A 16,388-nucleotide genomic window follows, 5' to 3' on the forward strand; every position below is an offset into this window, starting at 1 on the left:
TCTTATTGTACATCCTATCAAAAATATTTCAACAATGAATTAAAATTTTTTGTAGATATATTCTATATATTATATCCCTACAAAAAATTAGCTCAATCCAATATGTGGAACTTTTTTCAAAAATAGTGTTTTAAGTTTGCAATTTTATCTAACATTAAATAATTTTAAGTTTGACAAGGCTAGAAATATCGAATGAGCTAATTTTTGTAGAGATATAATCCATGAAGAATAGATTATATCTACAAAAAATCATACATTAATTCATTGTTGAAATGCACTTTTTGATAGGATGTACAAAAGGATGTCATTTATTAGGATGTCACCCTAATAAACCGATATATATATATATTATATATATATATATATATATATATATATATATATATATATATTTTTTTTTTTCTCACAATATCTTATTGATTTGTTTACATTATTTCATATGATCCCAATATTATTTTTTTTCTTGAATAGTTTATAGTACAAATTTGAAATTTCAATTGATTTATTTAACAAATAATTATAGAGAAAGAAATCAAAATAATTCTACACTAAATAAAATAAATATAGAAAGAAATAGAGATTATAGGGAAAAACTATAGAAGGCAAAAAAATGATAGAAGTAAGATTAAATTGTTGTCGTGATGCAGAACTTTAATTTGTTATGGAGGTGTGCTATTTTTTATTGGAGAAGACAAGAGAACGGATGGAGTTTAAGTGTTTAAGTGTTTAACACTTTAACACCACTTTAATGTGATTTTATAGTTTCAACTTTACAATGTAAAAATATTTATTTAACGGTTAAAAATAAATGAAAACAGACGCTCGAGGCCTCGCTGGCTGTAGGCACGGGTATACTATAGTTTCAAAAGTTGCATTAGTGCGACCCAAGCTAAAATATAGGTAATAGTGCGAATGTGACAAATTTAGGGTACCAAACCGGTCAACCAAATGATTTTGATTGGAGAATATTTACATGGCTACACACCTGATTTGTTGGTTTTATGAAATTTTAGACTACAGGAGCAATTCTTTTCTTTTAGATGGGTTGGTTTTCAGATTTAATTCACTTTAATATACCAAATTACTATAACACCCTTTTAATATAAACTTTCCGTACTGAAGAAAAGGGACACTATAGGAAAAGAAAGTGAAGTCTCAACTCCCAAGTACACACATCTATTGAGTATCCCAATGACATTTTAGCTTAGTGAAGAAGCTAGCTGTGCTAATATGCTGGTACCGTCCATATATATATATATATATATATATACTGTTGTAGTCTTTATAAGTCTTCAGTAGTCAAGGTCGTGACCTTTGTGTTGTTGTCAACTTTTTATCTGTTTGCCTTGTTAAGGTTTTTAAAGTGTCAGTTCTTCCTCTATGACACTGAAAGTATCATTTTGGTGAAAGAAATTAAATAGCTTTCTCTTTTGTGTCATTGTGTGTACTTGTTTTCTTCAGTCCTAAGAAACCAGTTTTCATTTTAACCATATATGTTGAGTTTGGTTATTTGATGCCAGAAAAAGTAGAAGAGAAATAAAATGGCTTGTTGTTCTAGTAAGAAGAAAGAAGTAGCCCAAGACATAAGTTTGGTTGACGAGGTGTTTTCTTGGTCTCTTGAAGATGTTTTCAACCAAGAGCTTTACAAACATAAGGTATTAATGAAAGTTTTATATATAGTGAAGAATATACTACCAATTATCTAAAACTGCATTCTATTCTTTGTAGGTGCAAAAAATTCCAGATTCCTTCCAATCTGTAGATCAATATCTCGGATCCTACATTCACCCGTTACTGGAAGAAACTCGCGCAGAGCTATGTTCAAGCATGGAGGTTGTTTCAATGGCACCTGTTGCTGAAGTTGTCTCGCTAGAGGAGTGTAAGCCGTATGGCTCCTTCTTCTATGATGTTAAGGTTGATTCTTGGAGGAATAGGTCACGTGCAGGTGGCAAGGAACCATACAAACCAAAACCTGGTGACATTTTCATACTATCGGATGCACTACCTGAAACTGTATCTGATTTTGAAAGATATGGAAGGACGTGGAGTTTCGCTTCAGTCACTAAAGTTGCTGAAAATGAAGATATGGCAAATAATTCGAAAGTTTCAAATGATGATCACGACACACCTATGAGCTTCAAAGTCCAAACGTCGAGGACTGTCGAGATAAAAGAGGGCATGAGGAACTCACTCTTTGCAGTTTTTCTAATAAATACAACAACAAACAGTAGAATATGGAAATCTTTACACAAGTTGGGGAATGTGAAGATACTCGAGGAGGTTTCGTGCCCTGATTCAGCGGTATGAAACATTTTAAATTAACCTCACTTTTGTATGGGCATTGCACTAGTATTTATAGTATATGGTGTTCCTGTCACTGTTGATTTATATCTCAGATTTGTTTTGCATTTGTTTTGCTAAGTCATTTTGACTTTTCCATAGAGTAATAAAATCAAGCTATGTAAAAGATGGTTCCTATGATGTTTTTATCTATATTGCAGATCGAGGGTACTTGTAATCTCTGTTCGCATATTGATGACATGCATGCTGAAACTTTGGGTGCGAGATTGTCCATACTGAATGAATCTCAAGCTGCTGCTGTGCGTGGTTGTATATCGACAATGCAGTGCAAGCACAGATCTACTGTGAAACTTGTTTGGGGTCCTCCGGGGACTGGGAAAACTAAAACTGTAAGTACTTTGCTCTTCAACCTCTTAGAAATGAGGTGCCGAACGCTTGCATGTGCCCCAACAAATGTCGCAATTACTGAATTGTCAGCTCGTGTCGTAAAGCTGATGAGAGAAGCCTATGGCTTGGATTATAGGAATAATACCTCACTTTGTTCTTTGGGGGATCTACTCTTATTTGGGAATAATGATCGGTTGAAAGTGGATGAGGATCTTGAGGAGATATATCTGGACTATCGTGTGGAGAGACTTCTTGAGTGTTTTGCACGACTAACTGGTTGGCAGCATTGTTTTACGTCTATGATGGATTTTCTTAAAAATTGTGTATCTCAGTATCATATATTTCTAGAGAACGAGTCAAGCAAGAATAATGAAACTGACAAAGAAACTGGAAAGAGGAGAGAAGTTGGCATATCGTTGGTCGAGTTCATGAGAAAGCGATACACTGCTACTGCATTACCACTGAAAAGATGTATCAGTATATTATGCACCCATTTACCTGTAGGTGTCTTATTGCAAAAAAATTTCCAAAACCTGGTTAAGCTTCTTGGACTTCTTGAACAATTGGAGTCTTTACTGTTGCGAGATGACGTCGTTGAGAAAGAACTGAAGGAACTCTTCGAACAAGCGGTTGTTGGGAGTACACCCCTATCCTCCTGCCATGCATCGGCCCTTATGTTTAAGATTAGAAATGAATGCATCTTTGTTCTGAGGTCACTTCGCCAATCGTTAAACGGTCTTAACCTTCCCAATTGTAATAACAAGTATGATGCAAGAGATTTTTGTTTCCAAACCTCGTCTCTCATTTTCTGCACTGCTTCTAGCTCGTTCAGGTTGCACTCGGTGGTAATGAAGCCACTAGATTTGGTGGTTATTGATGAAGCTGCTCAGCTAAAAGAGTGTGAGTCAACAATACCATTACAGCTTAGCGGTATACAACATGCTTTTCTTATTGGAGATGAGTGCCAGTTACCGGCATTGGTTAATAGCAAGGTATGCTACTTGGCCTTCTAATTGTTGTATGAATTTAAGGTGATCTCAACAGAATATATACCTAATGTGTGTTCACTTTTCTCTGTAGTTTCTAATCCCTAATGTCGCTTCTTAACTGATCAGGTATCTGATAAAGCTGGCTTTGGAAGAAGTTTATTTGAGAGATTGAGCTCAATGGGATGTCCAAAGCACCTTCTTGATATGCAGTACCGAATGCATCCTAAAATAAGTTGTTTCCCAAATTCGAAGTTCTATCAAGAGAAGGTCTTGGATGCTCCAAATGTTAAAAGTCAAAGATATGAAAAGCATTATCTTCCAGGTCCTATGTTTGGTCCCTACTCATTCATAAGTATTTCCAATGGAAGAGAAGAAGTTGATGATGTTGGTCATAGCAGGAAAAACATGGTAGAAGTAGCTGTTGTATTCACGATTGTGCGAAGTCTTTTTAAAGGTATTATATGTTCTTACCCTGCCCCTCTGTTTTTTTCCCTGCAAGATATCTTGCTTTTGTATGGTTCAAAAGAAAATTTTAAATGATTCTTTTAATTACACATGATACTTACCATTTTCCCTCCCTGCTTTGCTCATTGTTGGAGTTAGGACTGTAGGAGAGACTAAATTATTCTCCACATGTATACATGAGTTATTCACCTGTAGTTTTGATATGAATGACTTCATACATTGTTGCTTTTTTTACAGCGTGGGAAGTATCCAAGCATAAGGTTAGCATCGGTATAATATCTCCCTATGCTGCTCAGGTTGCTGCAATACAAGAGAAATTTGGAAAGATGTACCAGAACATTGAGGACTTTGATGTAAGGGTGAAGTCTGTTGACGGATTTCAAGGTGGTGAGCAAGACATCATTATAATCTCTACTGTCAGATCAAACAGTGGTGGACACATCGGCTTTTTATCCAATTTCCAGCGTACTAATGTTGCTTTAACAAGGGCCAAGTATGTTGATCTATTGTTTTTAATGGATCAGAAGTTGTTATATTCAATATATTATATTGTAACTTTCTATATTAAAATACGGGCATATGGATGACATTGCAGACACTGTCTCTGGATTTTGGGAAATGAAACAACTCTGGCTAACAGTGACTCTGTCTGGGCAGCATTAGTCAACAATGCGAAGGATCGCAAGTGCTTCTTTTATGCAGATGAAGATAAGGGTCTTCTGAAAGCAGTAATACAGGTCAAGAAAGAGCTTGATCAACTTGATGATTTACTTAATGGGGATAGCATACTTTTCAAAAGTGCAAGGTGGAAGGTAAAGTGCTTACTTAGATACTTATATCGTACAATATATTGAAGCAAGATATGTATTCTACTTGTTTCTAACATTTGTCAATCACTTGTGCACAAATATTATTTTTAAGTTTGTTGAGGTTTTGTCATTTCCCTCATTCTGTATCTACAGGTTCTGTTTAGTGATAACTTCAGGAAGTCATTTGGAAATCTGAAGTCCTCCCAGTTACAAAAGTCTGTTGTTAATCTTCTGCTGAAACTTTCTGGTGGTTGGCGCCCAAAGAAGAGGAATGTGGAGTCTCAATGTGAAAACTCCGCACAGCTTGTTCAACAATTCAAGGTTGAAGGATTGTATCTAATATCCACAATCGACATTGTTAAGCAACCATTGTTTAGCCAAGTGCTAAAGATATGGGATATCATACCTCTGGAGGAGATATCAAAATTTGTTAAGCGCTTGGATCACATCTTTGCAATGCACACAGATGATTTTATTAGCCGCTGCAAGGTGAAACACATCGAGGGGTATGTCCAGTCATCCTTATCTTTGTGAATTTAATCATTTCAGGCTGTCATGCATTTTAAGATGGTGGTGGTGGGAGAAATTTTTATTAATATTTTAGTATTAGGTTGTTAATAGATGAGGGATATTCATGTTGTCCGTCTATTCTCTTTTTCCAGAATAGCTTCTTTGACCCTCATTTTTTTTCCACCTGTTTCATCCATTTATTGACTCTTACATGCTCAGATTGGTCTCCAATTTCATATACTTTCTTTTAGAAGAAGAAAAAAAATTTGTTCTGCACAACTTCTCTTCATTAAGTGCTCTTTTTATTTGGTGTTAGCTTGCAATCTGTGTAACTTCTCGTATATTGTGTGCTCAGGAATTTGGAAGTGCCAATGACTTGGGCAACCTCTGCCAATATTGTCCGGTATAAGGATGTTTGCGTCACTGAGGCTTCGACTGGTGATGCAAGTACTAGCACAGCTATCGCCAAAACTTACGTTGAGAACTCTAAGGTCAGCGAGAGTCTGTTGCTAATGAAATTTTACTCGTTGTCAGCTGGTGTGGTAGCTCACCTGCTCTCTGGACCCGATGGCAAAGAAATTGATCTGCCTTTTGAGGTTACGGAGAAAGAATTGGAGATAATTCATTTTCCTAGAAGTACTTTCATCCTTGGAAGGTCAGGAACAGGAAAAACAACGGTTTTAACCATGAAATTGATTCAGAAAGAGCAGCAATACTTTCTGTCTTCTGAAGGATTGAGTGGTGTACACCGTGATACTTGTGTTGATTTTCCCATCAGAGACGAGAAAAGTGAAAATGCTCTAGTCACCGAGGGGACTACATTACGACAATTATTTGTTACTGTCAGCCCTAAACTTTGTGCCGCTATCAAGAACCACATTACTAACTTGATGAGGTGTGTACAAACTTCAATCTCAGTTCTATTTTATTTTATTATTATTTTTCCGATAACATTTCTTACTTCTGAAATCTCTGCCAGTAATTCACAAATTGTTTTGATTCGACAGTTGAATTTGTTTTTTTAGGTGCACTCCTTAGTGAAGTAGTCTTCATTAGAAGTTTCTAAATGAATTAAAATGAAAACATTAACAAAGTAAAAACAGACAAAAGATTGAGCTATAGTTTCAGAAGGATAGCTCATGGATTGTGAATTTGGTTAAATAGCAGTTACTATTGAAGTTTGAGCTTGTAGGAGGTGTAACTATGAATATCAAGAGAAGTCCCAGAGATTGTAAATAGGTTGGGCCACCTAGAAGCAGGGTGGAATAACAAATCTCAAAGTTTCCCCTTCTATGGAAATGGGTAGGAAAAGGCTCAAACCTGTGATGTTGCCTCTTTGCCATATTAGGCATCAGATTGAACCTTCATTGAGGGCTTATTTCGTGACTTCAACAGAGCGGGATTACATGCATATTCAGTTATTAGCTCTATCCGCTAATTTCGACGATCATCATCCAAGACATATCTGAAACAACCTTTCAATCACTTCAAAAGTTTGAGTTTGATGGGTTACTCTATTGAAAAGATTGTTCATACATGTATATAGACCTAATGTTCCATTCGAACAACCTTCATTAACCTCAACTTCACAAGTTTTGCTTTTTTTCATTATGTCCTTTTTCATGTACAGGTTTAGTTGTGGGAGTAACTCTAAAGCAGAATGCAACACAATAGATATGCATGACATTGAGGACACGTCTCAATTAACCGGTATCCCGGAGTCTTTTGTCGATATTATACCTAAGACGTATCCACTTGTTGTAACATTTCAGAAGTTTTTGTTGATGCTTGATAGAAGTATGGAGAATTCATATTTTGATAGATTCCTTGATTTAAGGGATTTTTTGCATGGTAGCAATGGACATTCAAGTTCAGTTGCCTTTCAAGTGTTTATAAGAACAAAGGAGGTTAGTTTTGACCGATTTAATTCATCCTACTGGCCTCATTTTAGTACTCAAGCGACTGCGAAGCTTGATTCGTCCACAGTTTTTACAGAGATAATATCCTACATAAAAGGAGGGCTGAAGGCAGGCAAACTTTGTGATGGTAAACTGAGTCGAGAGAATTATGTTTCACTGTCTGAGGGTCGGGTCTCCACTTTAAGCTCAGCAAGAAGAGAGATAATCTATGACATTTACCTTGATTATGAGAAGAAGAAGATGGAGAATGGTGACTTTGATCTTGCCGATTTTGTGATTGATCTCCATTGTCGCCTGAGACATGGTTGTTATGCGGGTGAAGTAATGGACTTTGTCTATATTGATGAAGTGCAAGATCTTACCATGAGACAAATTGCTCTGTTTAAATATATTTGTGGGAATATCAGTGAGGGATTTGTCTTCTCAGGAGACACTGCACAGACCATTGCCAGAGGGATTGATTTTAGATTCCAAGATATAAAGTCTCTTTTCTACAACGAGTTCATCATGAGTTCTGGAAGTGATTATAAGGATAACATGAAAGAGAAGGATCAACCATGCGTTTCAGACATTTTCCATTTGAATCAAAACTTCCGTACCCATGCTGGTGTTCTCAATTTATCGCAGAGTGTTCTCGATCTTCTTTATCACTATTTTCCGTTCTCTGTTGATGTCTTAAGCCCTGAAACAAGTCTAATCTATGGCGAATCACCAGTTCTGCTTGAATCTGGGAATGATGAAAATGCGTTAGTAACTATCTTTGGCAATAGTGGAGGAATCAGTTGCGGGGATATAATTGGATTTGGCGCTGAACAAGTTATATTAGTACGTGATGATAGTGCAAGAAAAGAAATTGCTAGTCATGTTGGAAAGCAAGCCCTTGTGTTAACAGTACTTGAGTGCAAAGGACTAGAATTTCAGGTTGGTGGTGATGTTGTTAATATATATTCCATGGGAAACATATTTTGAAATTTTTGTACCTCTGAGAAGAACAATGTTCTATTTCCTTTCCAATTATTTAAAGATGAGTCATATCTTTGATGGAGCATGGAAAACATGGCATGACTGAAAAATACTTACAGGCATAATAATAACTGCTGATTCATCTGTGAGAACAACTAAAGTGTTTGTTGTTTGAATCATCACTTGTATCCTTGTTGATCGCTTGACACTTTGACTCATCAAAGAGATCACATTGATTACATGGAAGAAAGGAGGATGTAAAGACCAATTCAACCTGATATCTTACTATCTTGAATATTCTATATGAGGGGATTTTTCATATGCCTTTTACACATGATATGTGTACTTCTTAGTCTAATTCTATTGCTTCATGTATCTGATTCTGATGTTTTGATGTTGTTGCAGGATGTCTTATTGTACAATTTTTTTGGTACGTCTCCTTTAAAAAATCAATGGAGAGTAGTTTATCAATATATGGAACAATACATACCTGACTGCAGTGGATGTATATCATTTCCAAGTTTTAATGAGGCCAAACACAGCATCCTCTGCTCAGAGTTGAAGCAGCTATATGTGGCTATAACTCGTACAAGACAAAGGTTGTGGATTTGTGAGAATATGGAGGAGATTTCAAGGCCTATGTTTGACTATTGGAAAAAGCTAGGCCTAGTACAAACTAGACAACTTGATAATTCACTTGCTCAGGCAATGCAAGTTGCGAGCAGCAAGGAAGAGTGGAGTAGACGTGGCATAAAGGTTTGGTCTTTAACACGTTTTGAACTCTCCAATTTGATCACGATAGAGTAAATGATTATGTATGGTTTTTTAACACGTTTTGAACTCTCCAATTTGGTACAATCATACTTAGTATGGTGGGAAGTTCAACATACTAATGAAGTTATCTTCCATATGTTTTACTTGTGCACAGCTATTTAACGAGGGTAATTTTGAGATGGCTACTATGTGCTTTGAAAGAGCTGGAGACTCGAACAGAGAGAAATGGGCACGTGCAGCTGGCCTTCGATCTTCCGCTGACCGTCTGCGTGGTTCAAATGCTGAGCTTGCTCATGTTGCTCTACTACAGGCCGCAGAGATTTATGTAGAAATCAGCAAAGCTGAGTTAGCGGCCAAGTGTTTCATCGAACTGAAAGAATATGAAAAAGCAGGTTTGTGTTTGTCCCTCTAAAGAAAATCTTTTAGCAACATATTTATTTAAGTTGGACGATATGTTTCAACTTTAGGTTCCACGTATTGCGCTTTATCATATTAAAAAGAAAGTGATCCTTTAAAGTGTGTTTTTTCTTATCTTCTTCATTCCCCTCCCCTCCCCAGTGCTGGTAAATATTGAACTCATCAAACCAAACTTTGCCAGCTCTCTTACCTGCACTTCCCGGTTATCCCGAGGATTGTTGTGTCTGTGCGTACCTGAAGCACATTTATCATAAATTATGTTTATCCCAGTACATGCAATTTCTTATTCAGAGAAGACAGTTTAGGGACACGTATATGACTATGAATAAGAAGATCTGGCTTAGGCAGCCACACTTCGTCTGGATTCGGAATAAGTGGCTGGGTATCAGAATTAGTCTTTTACTTAACTTCACGCCTCACTTGTCTAACTTAACTTTCTTAATGGTTGATCATTTTTCTGAAGATGAACTTGTGATCATTTGTTTTCACGAAGGTGCCTCCTTTCAGACCATAGTAATGTTACCTATGAGACACATTGATTGATGACAGATTCAACTCTAAGACGACTTGATAAATATGTAGGTTCATTTTTCCAGGGAGTGGTATGAAATTTCATCATATACATCATGCAGTCAGTAGATCATTTGGCAAATAGTTCGAGAGGTGGGGGAGGGTCTAACATTCGTAAACGAACAAATAGTTTAGAATTTTAGGAGTTCTTTACCCCTCTATTAATCATTTTTTAACTGTGTACCAGGCAGGTAATTTTTGTTTCCATATTTGGAGTAACATTATGGAATTTTTAATACTTTCTTGCTCGTAATTTTAATTTTTTGCTATTTAACATTACAGGTACACTTTATCTGGATAAATGTGGAGAAACAAGATTGGAGGATGCTGGCGACTGTTTTTCCCTCGCTGGCCGTTACTCACTAGCAGCTGAAGTGTATGCCAGGGGTAATTGCTTTTCAAAGTGTTTGGCCATTTGCACTAATGGAGAACTCTTTGACATGGGGCTGAACTTTATCAAGCAATGGAAAGAAAATGCATATCAAACTGTTGATGTGGTTGTCGAACGTCGAAAGTTGGAAGAAATGGAACAAAACTTTTTGGAGAGATGTGCGCTTCACTTTCATGGGCGTAAGGATAAAAATGCTATGCTGAATTTTGTTAGAGAGTATCGTTCTATGGATTCCAAACGCTCTTTTTTGAGATCTCTGAATTATCTCAATGAGCTTTTATTGTTAGAGGAAGAGTCTGGGAATTATATTGAGGCTGCCAGCATTGCAAGGGAGAAAGGTGATCTTCTTATTGAGGCTGATCTGTTAGCAAAGGGAGGTCATTTTGAGGATGCATCCAAATTGATTCTTTTTTATGTCCTTGGAAACTCTCTCTGGGTAAATGGAAACAGAGGATGGCCATTGAAGTGTTTCACTAATAAGGAAGAACTTCTAATGAGAGCCAGGAATTATGCAATGAAGGAATCAGAAGAGTTCTATGAGTCCGTCTGTTCGGAGGCTAGTCTATTTTCAAATCAAGATATGACCTTGTTAGACATGGGAAAGTTTTTGAGTGCTTCTAAACGACTCTCCAGTCCTACAATTCAAATTATCTCTGCATGGAAGATTCTTGATGCACATCATCAGTTACATCCCTCTAAATATGAATGGGGTCAAGAAGTGGTCTTGAATCCAATGAAGCACTCTGAAGAGCTGATATCCTGCAACAAAGTCTCAGTAGAATCTTTGATTTACTATTGGAATCATTGGACGGAGAAAATAAGAGGCATGCTCGATTACCTACAATATATTGGAACACTGCATGAAAAAGATCATATGATTTATGGACAGTTCTGTTTGAGCTACTTTGGTGTACGAAAGCAGGACAGTGATCATTATTTTCTCTACCCTAAAGGTGCTGATGCATATTGGATTAAAGAAATCAATGAAAAATCTCTTCGAAGGACAGGGGATTTGGTTTGTATGGACACACGCCAATTTACAATGGCTGCAAAGAAGTTTTGGGTTTCACAAATACTTGTCTTTGGTATGAAAGTTCTGGAAAATTTGGATACTCTTCATAAGTTCTCTAGTCAAAATTCTTTCTCACCATTTTGTCAAGGTATGATCGCTCTTCACACCTTTGAAGTTGCAAAGTTTATTATGGAATTCAGTGACTGGAAATATCAAACTTGGGCACTGCCAAAGCTACACAAGTTCCGTCAATCATCGAAAGAAAACTTCTTTGACATTGTATTTCCTCTAGACTGTAGACAAGCAATGAAAATTTTGGTTTTTATGAGAGAAAACAAGCTTTACAAGGATCTGCTTGAAGACGCTATTTTGGAAAATATAGAATCTAAGAGTAAGTTGTCCCACGGGAGAATCGGAAGGACAGTGATGCTTTTGTTTGCATCTGGCAATCAAGCTGACGAACTGTATGATAAGATTGCAAGGTTCTTTTTTGCAAACCAACCATGGAACTTATTCATTTTGCAGCTCAAAGGTGTTTTAGAGTCAAACCTGGGGAAGGTTTCTTTGGTGTCACAGCTTAAAAAAGCTTTGGAAAATACCTACAATGCCAATTGGCAGAAAGAAGTTGATTATATATCACCTCATTGCTTCATATATCTTGTTGAGCGCCTATTATTCTTTGTATCTTCTTGCCAAAAGTCCTTTTTCACAACAAAATTTTCTCTGGTTCAAGTACTTGAATTTGAGAATTGGGGAAACAAGTCAAGCAGCTCCACTGCAACTGATATTCATGTACAATTGGCAGAGGTCCACAAATTTATCACTGATACTGTTCATCACATTTTCTTCAATAGGCAGGATACTTTTAAATGGGTTTCAAAATCTAAAAACAATGCCAAAGAGGATTATGCTTTACTGGTGTTGAGGTTGATTATGATGATTTGTTTGATTTGTCTGAATACGGGGCAGTATTTTGATTTGCTGTCAGCTCTGCTGGCCAGGAATGAAATTAAGTCAGAGCTGCCTTCAGCTTTTCATGGGATACTTCATAGAAGGAGAAACCGCAGCTTCAGAGATGTGCTAGATGAAGCATTTAGGACAGTTGAAAATCCTCTTGTTATAGTGAGTTTGCAAGACAAATCTCCGAATGCCCTGGATTGCTTGTTATCAACTTGAACACGATTCAATGCAGAGAGGACATGGTGAGTATACTGTTCCCAATAGATGAAGTCCAAGAAGACACTTCTGAATTGGAAACTGCATGTTTAAGCATTTCAGAGCCTTCTCCAACCAATACTGATGGCACAATCAGCACTAAACTTTTACCTAGTCTAGATATGGATGGGAAGGAAGTTCAGAAGTTGTTAGAAAATGAGAACAGAAGTGAGGAGTTGGATTCGTCAAAACCTTGCGAGAGCTTTTGGGATTTTCTGGATGCTTTGAGTTCTGGCAAAATTGATAACTTTTCAAATGTTAAGGTACTAACATTTGTATTTTCACTCTTCTGTTTGTTTATTTGGTTAAGTATATTGAAAAGGTCCCTTTCTTGTTTTTTTGTGAAGCAGGAACTGGAGTCATTCGTTGGTATCCTTGATGCCGCAACCGCAAGGACCAATGTGAGTCTGGAATCATCTTCCAGAGATGACACAGGAGTGGAATTTCTGGAAGGACTGAAGCAGCTCTCAGTTTCTTTGGAAGCGAGGTCAGTAAAAAGTAAACAAATGTTCAATCCTCTCATTTCTTCGTCAAATAGTATTATCTCTGATAGATAAGGGTAAGAAGCTGTTTGTGGTGAAGTTGATCCCCTCATTGTGAGATCACCTTCACGTATAACTATGTCGAAAGTTATAAATGTTCTATCTACAACTAAGTACTAAATATATTTATAAATTTATTTCAGTGGCAGCCAAGACCGTGATGTCAGTGTTGGAAATATAATAGAGTTTTTGGAAACTTTTCGGGATAGCAGACCAGGGCTACAACCAGTGTTGGATTCCCTGAAGAACACTGTAAGAACTGCTGTGCAGGGTGGTGTTAATCCAGCGTCTGAAACCAAAAGCAACACTGAGAATCAGAAAACAACCACTGGGAAGGGAAATTCCAAAGCAAAGAAGAATAAGAAGAAACGCAAAGGCAAAAAGTAGTAACATATCGCTGTCTGTTTCGTCCAATTTTGTTTCTCTGCAGGAGACGTTTTTTTATGCTCTTTTGCAGGCATTGTAAGTCATCATGTATGATCATTACCTACAGCTTTTGTACACAAGTTAATTTCACTAAATTCACAATTAAGAAAGAAATTTTGAAGTAAACGAAATATGTTATGAAACACTAAATTACTAAAAGAATACTTGGAAAGAAGAAAAGTAACATTACCGGGCTTGGTTTGGGCCCCTACAGAGAGTCAAATGTAATTGAATTGAAAGCCCAAAGGCCGATCATTTAAGAAAAAATCGACACTTCCGATAAACGACTCTTTCTATCTTTCCTCTGTCTCTGGCCGGCAACAGCACAGAGACTTTTGGAATCTGGTGTAAGTATCTTTTTCTTTCTTTCAATCTTGTTCTTCAAGCAACACAATTTTTGCTTTCAAATGTGTCTTATAATAAAGTTTGTATATTCTGTTTGTACAGGTTGATATGATGAACACTCTCTTCTTATCCTCGATTTCCCACATGTCCATTCGAGTCGTTAATAATACTAATCTACATCCCAACATCCCCAAACCAAACCGACTTTTCTCTTCAATTTCTATTCAGAGATTGCCCACCAGACCCTCTTCAACTTCTTCTTCTTCTTCTTCTACTCTTTCCACTGGAGATCTTCCTCCAAAGCTTCAAGAGATTGTGAACCTGTTTCAATCTGTAGACGATAACAAAGCTAAGTACCAACAGCTCATGTTCTATGGTCGAAACCTTAAGCCGCTTGACCCCAAGTTTAAAACCAAGGAGAATAAGGTACAGGGGTGTGTCTCTCAGGTTTGGGTCAGAGCTTATTTGGATGCTGATCAGAATGTGTATTTCGAAGCTGATTCTGACTCTGCTCTCACCAAGGGACTTGCTGCTCTGCTTGTTCAAGGCCTTTCTGGGCAACCTGTGTCCAAGATTACTACTGTTTCTAAAGACTTTATTATGTCGCTTGGGCTACAACAGAGTCTCACGGCTTCTAGGAACAATGGTTTTGTAAACATGCTGGGCTTGATGAAGCGCAAGGCCCAGCAGTTATCTGAGAGTGGTGGAGCTATGGTTGGAAATGAGGCTGAGAGTTTGAATCCAACCCAGGCTGGAGCTGAATTCAGGGGGTACATCTGAAATTGTTGACGACCTGACTACAGAGACAAGTGAAACTCGAGAGAGTAAATTCATTGGCTTGGGGAGTAGAGGAGAGAGGATTAAGGACTTGTTGGTGAGGGAGTTCTCTCCGATTGAATTGGAAGTGGAAGATATTTCTCATCAACACGCTGGACATGCAGGAGTTGGAGGAGCTGCAGTTGAGACACATTTTAATGTGAAAATTGTGTCCAAGGTGTTTGAGGGAAAAAGTTTGGTCAAGCGGCATAGGCTTGTTTATGATTTATTGCAAAATGAGTTACAGACTGGGCTACATGCATTATCAATTGTGGCGAAGACACCTTCTGAAGTTAGTGGAAGATAAAAGGATGGGCAAGGAAACAGGTTCTTTTGTTCTTCGAAAAAAACTAGCGTATATGAGCTGTTAATTACTCTTCATCTTTAACCTTGTAAAAATCATTGATTATAGTGGCTTAAAACTGTGATGATTATCAACATTTGATCTCGGCTTCTTGATATAGCATAAATGATTTGAGTACTTGTCTAAATTACCTTCTTCAATTTACTCAACCTTGTGGTACTTAATGCTTAGAATTTCATAACTCAACCTTGTGGTACTTAATGTAAAAAAAATAATAACAAACGGTGATTCATCGCTACCAGGGCTAAACTTCCATATTCCCAGAGTATTGTTAAATGATTGGAGACTGTTGAAAGACAATTGCTTCTATATCAGATAACAAAGATATGTGGTTGAAGGTTTTAATATCAAGTAATCATTATGATCTAGCAGCATCCCGAGGAATGTACTTCATTGAAGCGACAAACTATATCTTTTGAGCTGAGCTGAGCTTAGGGAGTTATCTACATACACAACTCATCCCTCTCTCTCTCTCTCTCTCCTCCTCCTCCTCTTCACCTCATACTCTTTCTTTCCTAGCACCATACATGCACTTGCACGAGTGGATGGAATGTTGGTGCAGGTGCTCAAGTAGGTGTATTAAGAGAGATCTAGGATTTGGAAGCTTGGTGTATCTAGGAAGGTGCTTTGATATGTTTATGTAAATTTCTTAGGTACTTCTGAATTTCTGACAATTCCTTTAGGCATCTAGGAAAAACTTCTTTTGCCTATGTATTTTCTATAGGCTAGAAATAGACGATAAAGGTGAATATAATGTCACTGTAGTGGAATCCGACTTTTCAAGGATATAGTTGACAATGTTTTTAGGGATAATGGCTTCTCTTAGAGTTTAGTGATATATAGGGAAGTTTAGAACTTTGATCCTATTTGTTTCTGGGAGAACTAGACTTGATTAGCTAATAGTTGTAGCCTGTGAAATCCTTATTCGCGCGTTTGTGTTGAACAAATGTTTTTATACTTGCATCTGGTTTAGATTTGCTTTGCTTGGAGTATGGGAATAGAAGTGTGATTGAATCTGTCAAACCCTTGCAAGAATTTTTGGGACGTAGCTTTTTTCAAGGCAAGAACGCATGATGAACTGATGATATTCAGGCACGAGATGCTTCAATAAGACACAGGATAACTCCCCTTGCAAACATGTCACTCAACAATCTGACTTTCTCTATGTAGGGC

The 16,388-nt window shown here is 37.2% G+C and overlaps 2 protein-coding genes across 2 annotated transcripts; both read left to right on the forward strand.

The window, feature by feature from the left end:
* The first annotated feature begins 1,320 nt into the window (after positions 1-1,320).
* LOC147512969 (uncharacterized) lies at positions 1,321-15,342 on the forward strand. The gene is given in 16 exon segments (XM_086595959.1): positions 1,321-1,655; positions 1,729-2,301; positions 2,502-3,680; positions 3,804-4,131; positions 4,380-4,635; positions 4,738-4,954; positions 5,105-5,457; positions 5,817-6,356; positions 7,092-8,301; positions 8,749-9,099; positions 9,272-9,509; positions 10,387-12,654; positions 12,657-12,985; positions 13,073-13,209; positions 13,408-14,037; positions 14,138-15,342. Coding segments are annotated over 15 exon segments (8,337 nt in total). The 5' UTR covers positions 1,321-1,541; the 3' UTR covers positions 13,652-14,037; positions 14,138-15,342.
* On the forward strand, positions 14,180-15,158 carry CPSUFE (chloroplast sulfur E). Its single transcript, XM_086598836.1, has 2 exons — positions 14,180-14,805; positions 14,885-15,158. Exons 1-2 carry the CDS (start codon positions 14,180-14,182, stop codon positions 15,156-15,158), a joined length of 900 nt encoding a protein of 299 aa, XP_086454962.1.
* Positions 15,343-16,388: the final 1,046 nt, after the last annotated feature.

The sequence above is a fragment of the Coptis chinensis genome, chromosome 3, assembly GCF_015680905.1.
Source record: "Coptis chinensis isolate HL-2020 chromosome 3, ASM1568090v1, whole genome shotgun sequence".
Classification (NCBI taxonomy): domain Eukaryota; kingdom Viridiplantae; phylum Streptophyta; class Magnoliopsida; order Ranunculales; family Ranunculaceae; genus Coptis; species Coptis chinensis.